The sequence below is a fragment of the Orbicella franksi genome, chromosome 9 (assembly GCF_964199315.1).
Source record: "Orbicella franksi chromosome 9, jaOrbFran1.1, whole genome shotgun sequence".
In the NCBI taxonomy this organism is placed as follows: domain Eukaryota; kingdom Metazoa; phylum Cnidaria; class Anthozoa; order Scleractinia; family Merulinidae; genus Orbicella; species Orbicella franksi.
This window is the reverse complement of record NC_138153.1, coordinates 10,542,578-10,557,257: the sequence shown is the minus strand read 5'-3', so window position 1 is coordinate 10,557,257 and position 14,680 is coordinate 10,542,578. Positions and strand designations below refer to the sequence as shown.

At 39.1% G+C, this 14,680-nt stretch overlaps 1 protein-coding gene across 2 annotated transcripts in view; it reads left to right on the top strand.

Annotated features, from left to right (window-relative positions):
- The window catches only part of LOC145498346 (uncharacterized), a 44,901-nt gene that overhangs the window by 14,979 nt on the left and 15,242 nt on the right, over positions 1 to 14,680 (top strand). For both annotated transcript variants that reach the window (XM_081478267.1, XM_081478268.1), the window contains 11 exons: positions 1,151 to 1,429; positions 1,936 to 2,244; positions 2,774 to 3,067; positions 3,343 to 3,630; positions 4,498 to 4,800; positions 5,703 to 6,053; positions 8,611 to 8,737; positions 9,378 to 9,574; positions 10,065 to 10,249; positions 11,926 to 12,012; positions 12,149 to 12,394. In XM_081478267.1, the coding sequence (XP_081334393.1) occupies positions 1,151 to 1,429; positions 1,936 to 2,244; positions 2,774 to 3,067; positions 3,343 to 3,630; positions 4,498 to 4,800; positions 5,703 to 6,053; positions 8,611 to 8,737; positions 9,378 to 9,574; positions 10,065 to 10,249; positions 11,926 to 12,012; positions 12,149 to 12,394 (2,666 nt within the window). The remainder of the gene's footprint in view (positions 1 to 1,150; positions 1,430 to 1,935; positions 2,245 to 2,773; positions 3,068 to 3,342; positions 3,631 to 4,497; positions 4,801 to 5,702; positions 6,054 to 8,610; positions 8,738 to 9,377; positions 9,575 to 10,064; positions 10,250 to 11,925; positions 12,013 to 12,148; positions 12,395 to 14,680) is intronic.

Genomic DNA, 14,680 nt, shown 5'->3' with positions numbered 1-14,680 from the left:
AATTCCTCGGAAATGACTACTTGAGTATTCTAAGAAGCCAAAATTCCAAGCTATAGTTATGAAGTTCACCTTCATAACCAAGCAAGGCCAAGGCTTGCACTTCGTTTTGACAAGTTAGCTGTTTGATAGATATTTGATACTATCGCCACCAGGATTTCGGGAATGTTTACAAGTATGTGTTTTTCTAAGACTTCTAAATTCAATAGATCGTCTTCACGTGACGTGTTTTTATCATCATCAGGCATAAGAGCCGGTATATTTATATCTGTTTACAATTAGCGTGCTTCGTTTGGAAACCAGAGCATTTTGAATTTCAGGGTTATGGAGGTTGCGGGACACAAGGCCACGATCGAGTTTGTTGAAAAATATATACTTATCTCATGATTTTGAGCCGTTTTAGAAGTTAGAGCATTAGGAAAAGTGCTTATATAAATGCTTATTTGTTTAGTGCTGATAATCAGTCGCCTGGAAAACCAAAGTAAGTTCCAGATGTTTACACTATATTCCGGCCGCCATATTGGTGTACCACGGATGTATATCAACATGGCGTTGTCTTACTGGGCTACGTAAATTTCTGGGAAACATTTACGACGAATTTCTGAAGTTTGGGGAAATACACCGGCCTACAACTTGGAAAGGTGTCTTATTTAGTTATCTTCTATAGCAAACATCACAATTTCTTAGCTTTTTCTATTGGTTGGCTTTCGATTTATAATTTTTTTTATTTCGTGACAGTGAAAACGATCTGAACCGTTCGAAGAACAAAACAGCAACTGTGGAATATTTTTTTGTAGAAATGATAGAACATGTTTTTTAGTTCATAATTTTTGAATATGTTCTCACCTTCCTCTGATATAAATCCATGCCATTCCTTATTTTTTGGTCGGGATCATTTGCGGTCCAATATGGGGATCATTTCCGCTCCGGGATCATATGCGGTTCAATTTGGGGATCATTTGCGGTCCGGGATCATTTGCGGACCCGTACAGCCCTTATCTTTGGACCGAGTACTTCTTCATGGAAACAGTGTCCTTACTCTGTATCCTACAATTTTATTAATTGAAGCAGATAAAATATTTGATTCAACGGGTGTAACTAATCGTAAATGACTGACCCATCGGCTGTTTTAATGATACTAATCTTACCGCAGAACCTTTGAAGCCATCGCCTCCAGAAATTGTGATTGCAAAGCCCGAAAATTGTGGAAGAACCATACATGTTGAGTGGAATTCCCCATACACTGGGCATGAACTGCAATTAGATATGGCGAACGGCAGAACAGAGCGAGTCATCTATGACGAAAGCATTCCCCCATACATGTATTTTTTCGATGGACTAAAGAGTAATACGATTTATGAGGTTAAAATCAGGGTGAACAATACTCAAGGTTTTGGTTCGTGGGCAAAGAAACAGATGAAGACAATAGCAGGTATAGTAGTGTTTATTGACTCTTGACTATAACAGCTGCTCAGTCTTCATTAATTCTGTTACTCTTCTGCTTGGGTAAGCTACACGTATAACGATAATTAATCTTAATAGGACCAGTTAAGCCGGTACGCAACGATCCAAACGTTGATTACACCTTTTTTTGTTTTATTGTTGCCTTTGGGTATTTTTTTCCTGTTTTGCCTGGTTATACCGTTACTTGAACTAACGACACTGGAGACTTTTCATAGCAAGTAATCTCAAACCGTTATAATATGATATACCTGTCGACAGAACGTTATGTCACCACAGTAAAGAGAATTCTCAAACACCGTAAGCTGTAGTAGATGTTCGCGGTTGCTTTCTTAGCTAGAGGAAAAGAAGACGTTTCCTTATCTCCTTTCAAACACGAAAATGTTGTATCTTTACACGAACAAAGGCATCACTAGTGCTAGAAACACTGCACGTAGATTACGTAACGAAACATTTTCAACTTTCATTGCATTACAGAAAGACCAGACTCGTTTCCTCTAAACGCCTCGTCGTTTGGCTGTAGTGTCAAACTCTCGTGGCAGCCCCCTCCAAGAAAAGGCTGCCCGGTAACTCGATATACAATCCACTACAGGGAATCTATGCTTTCAGGCAAAGGGAACGTGACATGGCAAACCAAGAACATGAACGCATATCATCCCCACCAACAATTGCATCAGTTATGGCTAGAATGTAGCCAGGCGTATGATATCATAGTCTTGGGTTGGAATGAGCGTGGACACAGTGATATCGACAAAGATTCCATGGTAACAGTTACTACAGAAAGCGGTAAACACCTTATCAATATTATTAACGCCTCAGTGCAACATTATTCGTATTCACACTAGAAGACAGGAACCAGGCTATACGGAAATCACGTCTAATGAGATTTTCGTCCTAAAGTGAACGTCTCGAAAAACTTGTCTAAACTGGCCTTCATGAATTCATATTAGGACGTGCTGGAGGCCACTGAGGAGCAATTTTGTTTGCCCAAAGTGCTTAGCTTTCCTTTCGTCCTAGTCCCAGTCAGGGCAGTGGAATTTTCTTGTGAACTTCTACGAGAAAACCGTCTTATTGTGACTTCGTGACGGATAACGACAGGTTTCTCGTCTAGTAGGAATCAAAACTTTCGCTCACTTAGACGGATAAGTAGACGGGTAAATTTGGACGCATCCCAAACCGTTTTCATATTAATACGGGAAACTCGTTGCAGACGAAAAACCCTTATAGAATTTAGGGGTCACTCAATTCCAGTGAGAATTCTGCCATTATTAAACTTAGAATTGACTTCTAATTTGCATCATTGTTTTAAAACCAGGAGTTCCATTTACACCGTCGCTAAAGGACGTTATAGATGACAAGTGTGGCAGGTACAACGTCAGTTGGGAGAAGCCCACCTCCGATTCAGGAGGAGGACCGATAACTGCTTACCGAGCACAAGTGCGAATGCAATCAGAAGACAGCTGGCGAGACTGCACAACTTCTGTAGAGAAAAGAAGCTGCGTGTTCAAAGGTTTGGTAAACGAATCGAAATACCATGTACGCGTGCAAGCGATCAACAGGAAGGGACCGAGCGATTGGTATTATGGGTCTTTTGACGCAGTCTACACAGGTGAAGTATACTCTTGCAAAAAAAGCCCGACCCCCTTTGAAAAAGATAAAAAAAAAAAGTGCGGTCTGAAAAGGTTAAGAGAAAATATGCTATTTCTAAATTCGAAGAGTTGAGAAAAGTTCAAAGTGTTTCAACCAAATTATTGATGAAACTTGCAACCTTGAGTTAGAATTGAGTTGATTTTATAAAAATTTCAGTTTGAAAATTTGGTATTGATGAACTGTTATTTGGTGGGAAAATTTCTGTCGTTAAATCTACCAATGATATGCTTTTAGGACCACCTGATCCTCCCAAGATAATGAACAAAGAGACGGAGTTAACTGGAAGGAATGTTACCGTTATGTGGAGCACATCAGACAATAACTGTGAAATTATCTTGTACATTCTACGCCACCGAATAGTTGGACCAGCCTTTGAGGACGAAAACTGGTCATCAGTTACAGTCAACGATACAAAATACACGTTACAACTACAGTATAGTAAGGAGTACGAAATAATTGTGTCTGCTTGGAACAAGTTAGGAGGCAGTAACAGCACGGAATGGCATTTAAGAACAGCACAAGGTAAGACTGCATTGACGCTAGGGTAAGCACCAGACAATTGGGATCTCTTAAGTGTTTTGTTCATAAACAGCTATAAGGAGGACAACAAAACTGTTGTACTTAGTTGCCACGACAAGCCTTTTATTTGCTGTAATTTAAAAAAAAAAGGAAACTCGGTCCTTGTGGTTTCTTTCACGTAAACGCGATACGAAATCAAGTCGTCATCCCGGTATGAAGCTCGCGCCGGTCCAAGTTTTCTCATGTAAACATCCTCAGTCTGTCAGTGCCTCGCTGGAACTATCTGTTTCAATGTGGCTGATATTGATCTAGTTTGTTTTCTCTCTTTTTTTTTTTTTTTTGTTAAGAACTGGTAGCAATTGACGAAAAAAAGAACCTGGTGTTAAACGCATCGTATGTCGCGCGTTTCTACCTTACAAGTGTGAAAAGGAGGCGGCGGGCATTGCCCCGAAGGAAGATCATCAATGAAATTTGCTTGACTCCGATGCTGTCTTTGCGGAGTTTGTTGATAAAAAGTGTTCGTGGTTTGGTTTGCAAATTCGAGAAGAATTTATGAAAAATTCGGGTTCGAAGAAAAAACTTTTTCCAAATAAAAGGACTCCTTAAGGTGAAAAAGTACAGTAAGCTTCTCATCTACCAAACAGCTAGGTACGAGCAAGAAATTAGCCAGAGTAATCCATTTGTTTTTTCAATTCTGTCGCGAAATTAAGACTTTGCTTACTCTTTTTGTTATTTATTTATTTTAACACGTTACAAAAAAGATAGATTTGCACAAGATTACTTGATTACCTCTTGCTATCCTTCTTACAATTGTTATAACAGATATTTACTAACCTTTGTATTTGATTGTCTGCCCTTTCTTCCTGGTAGATATTCCATACCCACCTAACATGTTTCAAACAATATCTGGGCCGTGCAACTCTATCAACTTCACTTGGAGTCCATCAACTCGTGCAACACTTGGAGGACCCGTCGCAAGTTATCTCACCCAGATAAAAATAAATGGTTCACAAGATCCATGGCATAATTGTTCTTCATCCGAAACGTTGCTGTCGACATCTTGTTTGTTCACGAGCCTGAAGAAAGACACGGCCTACGAGGTTAGAGTGATGGCTAAGAACAGGCTTGGGTATGGGCTACCATCACGTGCGATCATTAAAACGGAAAACACAGGTAACCAAAAATACTAATGTTTAAAAAAAGTCAGTCAGTTAACGCTTCTAATCGTGAAGCTTACAAAAGTATAAATCAAATAAACAATTTGCCTATTTTGTACGTTGTGCAGATCTATTCTCAATTCATACCACTAAAAAACGTTCGAGCCAAGAATTCGGCAAAAACTAACCTTGCTGCGTGTCTTAGATAGCAAGCTATTCATTTAAATTAAACAAAACCACTGGGCCAATAAGAAATGGCTGTTTATCAGTTATTGGAATGACGATGTTGTCGCCTGGACTTTACCGACGGAATGAAAATGCAAAGTGAGGAAGGGAAATAAAATACAGAAAATACTACTACTACAACAGCACAGCGGCCAATCCACCGTAGGAAAAAAGATGGCGGCTGTACATTTTACCACAATGCGTCGCGAACCTGACACAGCCCAAAAGGTACGAAGAAAGCCTTATAATTGCAATATTTTGTCCCTGTACTAAGGATATTAAGTAGCCTAGGTTTGAAGATTTTTATAACGTTTCTGTACGTTTTTATGAACGTTTTTTAGGTTTTCGTGCGCTAAGAACTATGGGTAAATGTACCAGTCGCCATCGTTTTTCCTACGGAGGATTGGAAGTAATTAAGTTAGAAATAGTGAAATTTATTTATATCACCAATAGCAAAAAAAAGAATATCAATATCCCTACTTTATGCTATGAACCAAGAATAAAGAAATGAAAGCGGGCGCCTTATTTTGCGCTGTAAAATACTTGTAATAAATACAGATTCAAGCGGATTTTGGTTTTTAATTTTATTATAATAATAACAAAATAGTAGTTACAGCTCAGGTTGCCAGCACATTAAAAAGTTACAAGAATATCACCTCAAATTGACCAGAAAACATTTTGCACGCATTGCAGACCGCCCCGATACACCCACTATAACCAATACTGAAACGGAAGTTCTAGGGTGCAACGTCACTATCAAGTGGAATAAGCCATCATCAAATGGCTGTCCAATACTCTTCTACACTGTCCACTACAAACAAAAGACACCACAATATGGAGACATGGGATGGAGCATAACAAATGTCACCGACCCAAACGTCAATCATCAAGCACTAGTTCTTAACTGTACCACAACCTATGTGTTCGAAGTGAAAGCCTGGAACGAGAAAGGAGGTAGTCATTCTCCTTTAAAGGCCTGGCCCATCACAACAGGGGGAGGTCGAGCAAGTGCACAGGGAGATCTCGGAGACACAGCAGATTCAGGTATATTTAACAATTATTAAATTCTCAACCTCGGGTAATGCAATTCTAGCTTTCTGATTGGTTCATCGGATCTCGGTTACCAGCCATTATACCTGCGTTTGACCTTATATGGAAATGAATACGGTAAATGTCGCTCGGCATAAACGTTTTCGCGGGAAGCCAAGTTTCGTCGCCAAAAAAAAAAAAAAATGGATAAAAAAAGCTGATTCGATGAGCTATCTACAGAAGAAATACAGGAAATTACAGACAATGCCGTCTCAGTAACAACAAAAAAGCCACAAAGTTCGAGATTAGATTATTTAACGGTCCCCTTAAAAATTGCAAAATTAAAATATGACCGTCGAGATTTTACGCATTCATGAAGATTAAGTTACAAAAACAATGTTTACCTCAACAGAATGGTTTACTAGTCCTGGTGGCATCAAATTTTCCAAACCGACATAAGAAATGTCAAAGAAGAACTGAATGTTTGTTTGAAGTGTTTTTACACTTCTGCGAGGAAGAAAGATGGCACGTATTACAAACGTTCATCCATAAGAGCCGCCACTAATCATTTCCTTCGCACGCCGCCGCACAACAAACCAATTTTCCACTATCTCTGGCCAGGCAAATGAAATATTTGAGCATTTGCAAAAGACCTCAGGAAAACAGTCATCATTGCCGGCGTAGTCCATAATAAACCGATTTCCAATGAGCAGATGAGGAAACTGTTCGACTTAAGCGAGCTCAGATCGGTCGAGAATAAAAATCCCGCACAGCTAAAGAGGACGACCTAGTTTTATCTCGGTCTCTTTCTGTCCACGAGGACGAGAGAATCAACGACAGCTAGCGCCAACAATTCTGTCCTTACGAAAAACACCTCAAGGAGTTGAGTGTATTGAGCTGAACCGAAGTAAGCCCGGTTCTTTACCAGCCACGAAAAACCATCAGGCTGGCCTCGGATATTCTGAAGATGAATCTGACTTTCAGATAGTTTCTGTACCAGACTCTGAATCTGGCCAACAATGAGCTCCACACAGACAGCTCGAAATGCCAAGGCTTTCAAAGCAAGGAAATCCTGAAAGAGGTCTTGTTGAGCATAATTTTGGCACAACGTCTGTGTCACATTGCGATCAAAGTTTTCCGCAGCATTATTACAACGGCAATGTGCAAGTGTACAATTATTCGGCTCTTCTCCATGACTCAAACTTAAACGCTTTTCAAACTTTCTGACCAAGGATATATCTCCTTCATGAGGTGGATGTTCCTTGAATTCTACTTGACTGTAATTTCATTCAGCAAATTCGCTTGCTTCGCTTTCAAATTTTTATTCAACTAATTTTACAAACGACGCGCACGTCATGTGATTTCCCACTTGTTGTTGTTTTTGCCACATCGACTTCCGGTCGCTTAGTAAAATTAAAATCCAATAAAATAAAGCTATAATTTCCAAGTATACAAACGCACCGAATTTAATAAAACAATTATTCCATTCGCGCTTGTTGGATATGAGATTGGTTATAGCCAACTCGGCCCCACGGGCCTCGGCTATTTACCATCTCATATCCAACGCGCGCTCATGGAATAATTGTTAATTATTCCACGACCGCGCCTTGGATATGGTATGATAGCTAACGAGGCGCGTATCGCCAAGTTGGCTATAACTATGTCATATCCAACAAGGGCGAATAGAATGAATTGTTTTATTGAAAACGCCCCCAAAATAAAGAAAACTACACTAAAATAAAAATAAAAACGCTCAAAAAATTCACGCGTACGCTTACCATATTCGAAGAGCGTAACCCATAACCCATGATGGCTAAGCTTATGAAACCTCTCGAATTGCATTGTCCAATGATTCAGTTTTTAATAAATATATAGTCTTACTTTCCCCCATGAAGAGGTTCATGAAGTCTTCTAGGATAAAAATGGAAGTTTTGATAACGATGAATTTAAAGTTTGAGCCCGAAAAGAGCTTAAGAACAAGGCGACTTGACCATCAGGCATAGAAAATGGTAGCCAGAGCTCTAGTTGCTTAGATTACATAATTCATAGCAGTCAGTTGAAAACTTCAACCTTAGGTAACTAAAGTCAAGAACAATTCTTACTTTCAAGGGAAACTTTGAGATAGTGGTCTATAGTTATTGCATGTTTCGATAACTAGTATGGCTTTTTGTGAAGTCGTAATCTGATAAATTCAGTAAATAGCTGTACTAGCTGTGTTTTGTACATTAACGCCAAAAACAAGTTCGCCGCAGTAAACCAGCTCTATCAACGTTCTAAGTGGACAAACAACAACGGAGTTATGTTAAAGCAATACGACGTTTTGCTTTCGCTCTCACTTGACGCGGAGCTCCACCAGTTATCAGTCGCCGAAAACCACAAACCTAGCTTGGTCTTTCTCTGATAAGAGAGACGTACAACAAGATTCTCAGATTTGCAAATGAGAGCGATAAACTTTTACAAAGGCAAAGTATAGCTGTAGCTTCATCCAATCAGCTAGGACCAACGCAAGAAAAAACATAGTGCCAAGCCTATGTTCCTCGCATATTACTTTTTATCATTATTTTTTCCTTAGTGTCACCACCATGGAGTAATCTCACAACGTTTCTCATCGTCGCCTGTTTAGTTTTCCTTGCTCTTGTCCTTGGTATTGTAATAATGTATTGCAAGACAAAGCCGAAGCAAAGCCAAACCATTAAAAGGTGTGTTCAATAGGCCATTTTACAGTTGTGTGCATAGTTACCTGGCCTATGAATGCAAGCGAGGCTGGAAGTGACCTTCCTTTGTTACAAACCTCTCTGGTTTTTCATTTAAATGGAAACTAGTTAGAACAACTTAATTTAAACAACAAAAGCATCGAGATCTGTATCAAAACAAGGTCACCTCCACCGCTCCCATTCAAAGCCACGTCACTGAGCAGACAACCGTAAAATGGACTATTTTCGTGTGATTTTCATGATATTTCAAGAACAATAGACACGTCGTCAACTAAATATAAAATAGATTTCTAATAAGCTCCTTAGGGTACTTTAGGAATTTAAAAAAGAAAATACATGCAATTCTGTAATCGAAAACGTTGCTGACTTCCAACACCTTTTCATGATAGCTCCCTCGATATAAAGCATATGAGTAACTTCTGTATACTGGACAAATCACCAGCCAAACTCAAAAATAAGGTTGCACTATATGCACACGATAGAAAACAATGTGAGAATAGATGGAAACTGTTGTGTATCAGAATAATAGCTAAACTGTGAAACTCATTTCCGTTACTTAAATGGCGACCTCGCATCTAGAAAATCAAAATGAAGAGACTTTGTGAACAATTCTTTTTTGTTTCAGGACAGCAAAAGATATTCAGGTCCTCGAGTATCACGAAATTCATCCAAAAAGAACTGCATTTGTCACAGCGCTGGGTGAGGGAGCGTTCGGAAAGGTTCACCTGGCAACATATAAGGCCGGTCTGGAGTACTTTAAAGATAATCAGGAAAGTTCAAGACAGATAAGAAAACAGTTTGTTGCCATTAAAGAACTACATGGTAAGCCGTTTACGATGTTGTTGTTGTTGTTTTTTGTTTGCTTGTTTTTGTCGTTCTTGTTGTTGTTGTTGTTGTTGTTGCCACGCCCTTTTCTTCAGCTGTTTTTGTTTCATTTCATTTCATTTTATCTGAAGATGATTGACAGTTAAGGAACTTTTAATTTTGTAAAGTGACCCACAACTATTTACTCATTAAGTTGAATACCTAAACATTAATAAATCCCCTTTATGCCGCGACATAGTCTGTTGAAAAATGGGTTTTAAAGATTAATTGCCCAGAATTTTCTGTCAAGGAGGAATGATTTTAGCCTGTGCGAAAATCTCCAGCTTCCTTCTCAAGTGGCCGAATTCGAAATTTGAAGCTCAGATCATTTTGATTATCGTTCGAAGATAATTGTACAATAATTATCATCATAGAATACCTCGTCAGTAGCCTCGGTCTGCTTCATTCTGCAACGTCAGCCCTCGTGTATCTCTCGTCTTTTTCACAGATAACGCTGGTGAAGAACAAAGGCAGGAGTTTCTCGGTGAGATAGAGCTCATGAAACGAATAGGAAAGCATCAGAACGTTTTGAGTTTTGTAGGATGTTGGACAACGACTAAACCACTTCTTCTAGTCATCGAGTATGTAGCTCACGGAGATTTGCGTCAATGGCTGATACGAAAGAGGCGACAGGTAACATTGTGGAATTTAATCCAATAAGACTTAGCCGTCTGTAGTAACCCCCGGGAGGGACTTCCATATGAAAAGGTCGGGGATTGAAGCTCGTCGTCTCGTTTTATAGGGGTATAAATCAAGGATTCTGTTCTCTCTTAAGGTGTCCATGACGAGACGCCACCACTTTACTTCCGACGAGCATCCCCGGCATTTTCATATAGGAGTACCCCCCGCCCCCCGGTCCGGTGGGGTAGTAACGTTTAGTGAAAGAAACTGCGCTTCGTTCCTCACAAGCATTGAACAAAAATAAAATTATGCAATCCTATCAGAAATCGAACCCATGACCTCCGCTTGCGCACACTGGTCGGACGGTGTTGTCACTGAGCCGCAAGATATACTGCTAGGAGCAGTAATGTCCAAGACGTCAAGTGTGGCAATAAACACAAACGCTAAGATTTTAAGGTCGGTAAATATTTAGACCGCAGTATAAGGCTGACACGAGCATGGGACAAAGAAAATAAATTCACTTTAACTTCTTTAAAATGTTTTGGCTGCCATTGCATGCTACTGTAAGTCTGTAACTGGGTTATAGTATGCTATAAATACCGCTAAACAATCTTCATGTTGGCGGAGCTTACACAACTTGTAGAATTATTGCTCTACAACTAAAAAAGAAGCATGTCGTTGTGCATATATAGGACGTGGTTATGGGTTTGAATCAAGAGATTGTGATCTCTATTGTGATCTCTTAGTTTGAACAGATCTCACTATTAATTCAATTTTTTTTTTTTTTTTTTAATTTTTTTTTATTGTTCCCTTTGAATCGCTATCATCAATTCTACGAAATAGAGACAATTTTCTTCTATTTATAGCCCTCACGATCGCGCGCGCATCGAAAACCCACCGCTGGATATTAATAATATGTGGTATATACCGGTGTACACCATCTCGTTCCTAGAGGCCATGATCCTTTTGGTCAGAACCATAAGTCGGGACATCTGGGTGAAATCATGTGCGGAGTGAGCTAGCGTTAATCGCAGCGGTTGTTTTCTCTTCGTATGTTGGTCTTTCACCAACCTACTTAACTTTTCTTTTTAACGCCTATAAACCAGCTCGTTCTCTTCGATCATCTGGCCAATTACTCTTACAAGTTCCAGATGTGAAAACATGTACATACGGTCAAAGATCCTTTTCTTTTTATGCCACGAAACTTTGGAATGACCTACCTTTTTATATAAAACAGTCTGAGAGCATAGCGATTTTTAAAAAGAACCTTAAAACATTTCTTTTTTGTAATAGTTTTTAACCTAGTCATAGATTTTAATAATTGCATCTTTTAGTTAGGTTTTTATTCTTTTTAATCATATGCAATTGTAAGCGCATTGAGAATTCTAAATGCGCAATAAGAACCTTTTTATTATTATTATTATTATTATTATTATTATCGTCCTTATTATTATTATTATTATTATTATTATTATTATGATGATGATGTTCAAAAACCATCATTGAGCTTGGACGCATGCGCACACTCGAACCGGAAGCAGTGTTTTCTGGTTCCAGTTCTTGACTTTGTTCAGGGCGTTGAGCACGCCGTCGCCGCTGATCAAAACTATGCCTTCTTTTCGGACTAGATTGCAGTGTAAATGGACCCAATCCTTGTACCATCATTCATTGCAACTGCTTATGTTTAGATTATCAGCAGCACTGCTAACGGTATTGGAAGTGACAAAGACAACAAGACTGTTTACGAGGATACGAGGATACACAAGAAGGAACAGGTATCAGTTAATGGAACTTCGTCCATTGCAGATAGTAAAACGTATAAAATACAAAAAGAATGTAAAGCTTAAGGTGCCATTATTTATGCTGCACCTCAGTTTGTTTCATTACAAACTGTTTTACTTTGTTTCGCAGGACTGTCTAGAGGATGGAAATGAATCTATTGTCATACAAGAAAACACTGCGACTTCCACTGAGCCTAGTGACCAAACTTGCGTTGAGCTAAGCAATGGAAGCGCAATACCTCTGGTGACATTCAGAGGGCCAAAAATGGAAGAAGATAGTTCGATTGAGAAGACAGATGATGGATGCGTTGAAGACTGCGAGTCGTTTCATCCAGCTGACCTACTGTCATTCGCCTGGCAGATAGCCCGAGGAATGGTAAGTGCAAAGACAACTACATTTGTTTGTAAAAGGCAATGCTTCAACAACAACTTCTGTCAGTAACTACGTACGTTGTGATTGGTCGATTTAGTAAGCCGTGGGTATTCTACCGTGAGGCCTGCAAAATTTTGGGGCTGTTTTAATTACCAGTCTCTCGCGATTTGTTGTAAAAGTTGTCGTTTTCCTAAAATTTCGACAACACGTATTTAAACGACCTAGCAACAATTTTAAGTTGACTTCTTGTGTACTTTTGACATGCGCGACTCATTGAAAGCCATTCTTCCTGACTAGAGATGGTTCCCCAGCCCTTTTGAAACACAATATGGGTATGATTTAATAAATATCTTACTAAACTAGTTTTCTCAGACCGAACTGTGAATTACGGATCCACGTTTTTCCCCTGCGATTTATGGCCGCACGTTTCGGGAGGCAATAAATCGACAGGTGGAAGGCAAGATGGAAGTCCGCGTGCCGTAACTCATTGTGCGGACCTCAAACTCGAAAAGCTTGTAAATCACAAGCCAGACGGCTCGTGATTTACAAGCTTCTCTCGTCTTCTCCCAACATCCCGCGTGGGTTATTACCCCTATAAACCCATAGAAAGTGTGGTCCATTGCTTAAATGAACTTTGGACATCATTTAGAAGTATTGCAAGAATATTGTTTGGACTGTTATATCATCACGTACCAGCTGCAACACTTTTTCCTTATTTTTTGCATTTTTTTCCGCGGTCCGCTGGGACAAATGATTTGCATCGCTTGTGATCTTAGATTAAATTTGAGGATAACAGTTTCTTATCCCTAAAAACTCGTTAATCCGATCGAGCGAAGATCGTAGCTTGTGTGATCAAGGATCCTTCATTCTGTACAAATGAATATATGCAAGATCATATATTTGAACTGCGGAGAAAGACATGAAGACATGATTGATCATCGCAATTCAGGCCGTTCAGGCCTGAATATTTTTCAGGTTTTAATTTCACAACTGCTTAAGTTGTGTGCATAACTGCGATGATCAATCATGTCTTCATATCTTTCTCCGCAGTTCAAATATATGACCGTTCATGTGTTCAACTGCATTCTTCACCATCTACGGGTATATTACGAACTCACAACATGACCAGGTCCCATTTGACTTGATAGCTCAGTTGGTAGAGCACTACACCGGTATCGCAGAGGTCATGGTTTCAAATCCCGTTCAGGCCTGAATTTTTTCAGGCTTTAATTTCACAATTGCTTAAGTTGTGTGTATAACTGTGATGATCAATCATGTCTTCAGATCCTTCATTCTGTTAGAAATTATTTCTGTTAGCCTTCATAGAACCACTGTACTCGATTTCTATTCTGTTGTTTTATTTATTTATTTTTTTATTTTTTTTTTTTTACAGTCAATCTCGAAATAACAGTTACAGTTACTCCTAATTGTAACACATTTTCCACAATTTGTGAAACCAATCATGTCACACACTTATAAATATTCATTTTTGAAAATGGAATATCTATGTGACTGGTTATTCCCTGGGTAAATACACACAAAATCACTCACAGCCGGCAAATTCTCATCTAATCAAAACAGAAGAACGGATTTCACTATTTCTAATGGCCATTTGAATAGCTTTTTGAACATTTAAGCCCGCAATTATATCACCCTACGGCTGTTCGAACATGGAGGCGAACGTAAATGCATTGTGATTGAAATATTTAATAAAATATTTTATGAAAAATTAGCAAAGGTAAAAATGTGTAGGTAAAAAAACAGGTAAAAACTATAAGCTTATGTAACAGACTCACCTCATGTTTTGCAGCTCTATCATCATTTTGATACCTGGTTGTTGCATTTAAAACCAATGAAAAAGTATCCAGCAAATACAGGGCAGCAGCCCATACCAAAATGAAAAACTCGGCTGTCTTTAGACCGCAATATTTCATCCGTCTTTGCTCCAATATTCCGCGAGAGATGGTCACCGTTTTATCGACCGTTTTTTCAAGTCAGTTTTCCTTACTACTGATTACTACCTACTACAATATCCCTGTTCAGCGGTTTCTCTACTGCAAGAAACCGCATCCGTGTATGTATCATTATTGTGTATAATCAGCAGCATATGAGCCCAAAAAGGAGGCTTGAGAATCAGCGGTTTACAAACAATTTTCGCGGGTATGCATTAAAACTGGCCAGCTCTTATGTCTTCAACTGTAGCGATGGCTGAAAATGCGAAGTTTTGTTTTAAGCTGTCCCCAAATTCATTGGATTGACTTGTTCAATGTTATGTAATTTGGAATTTGT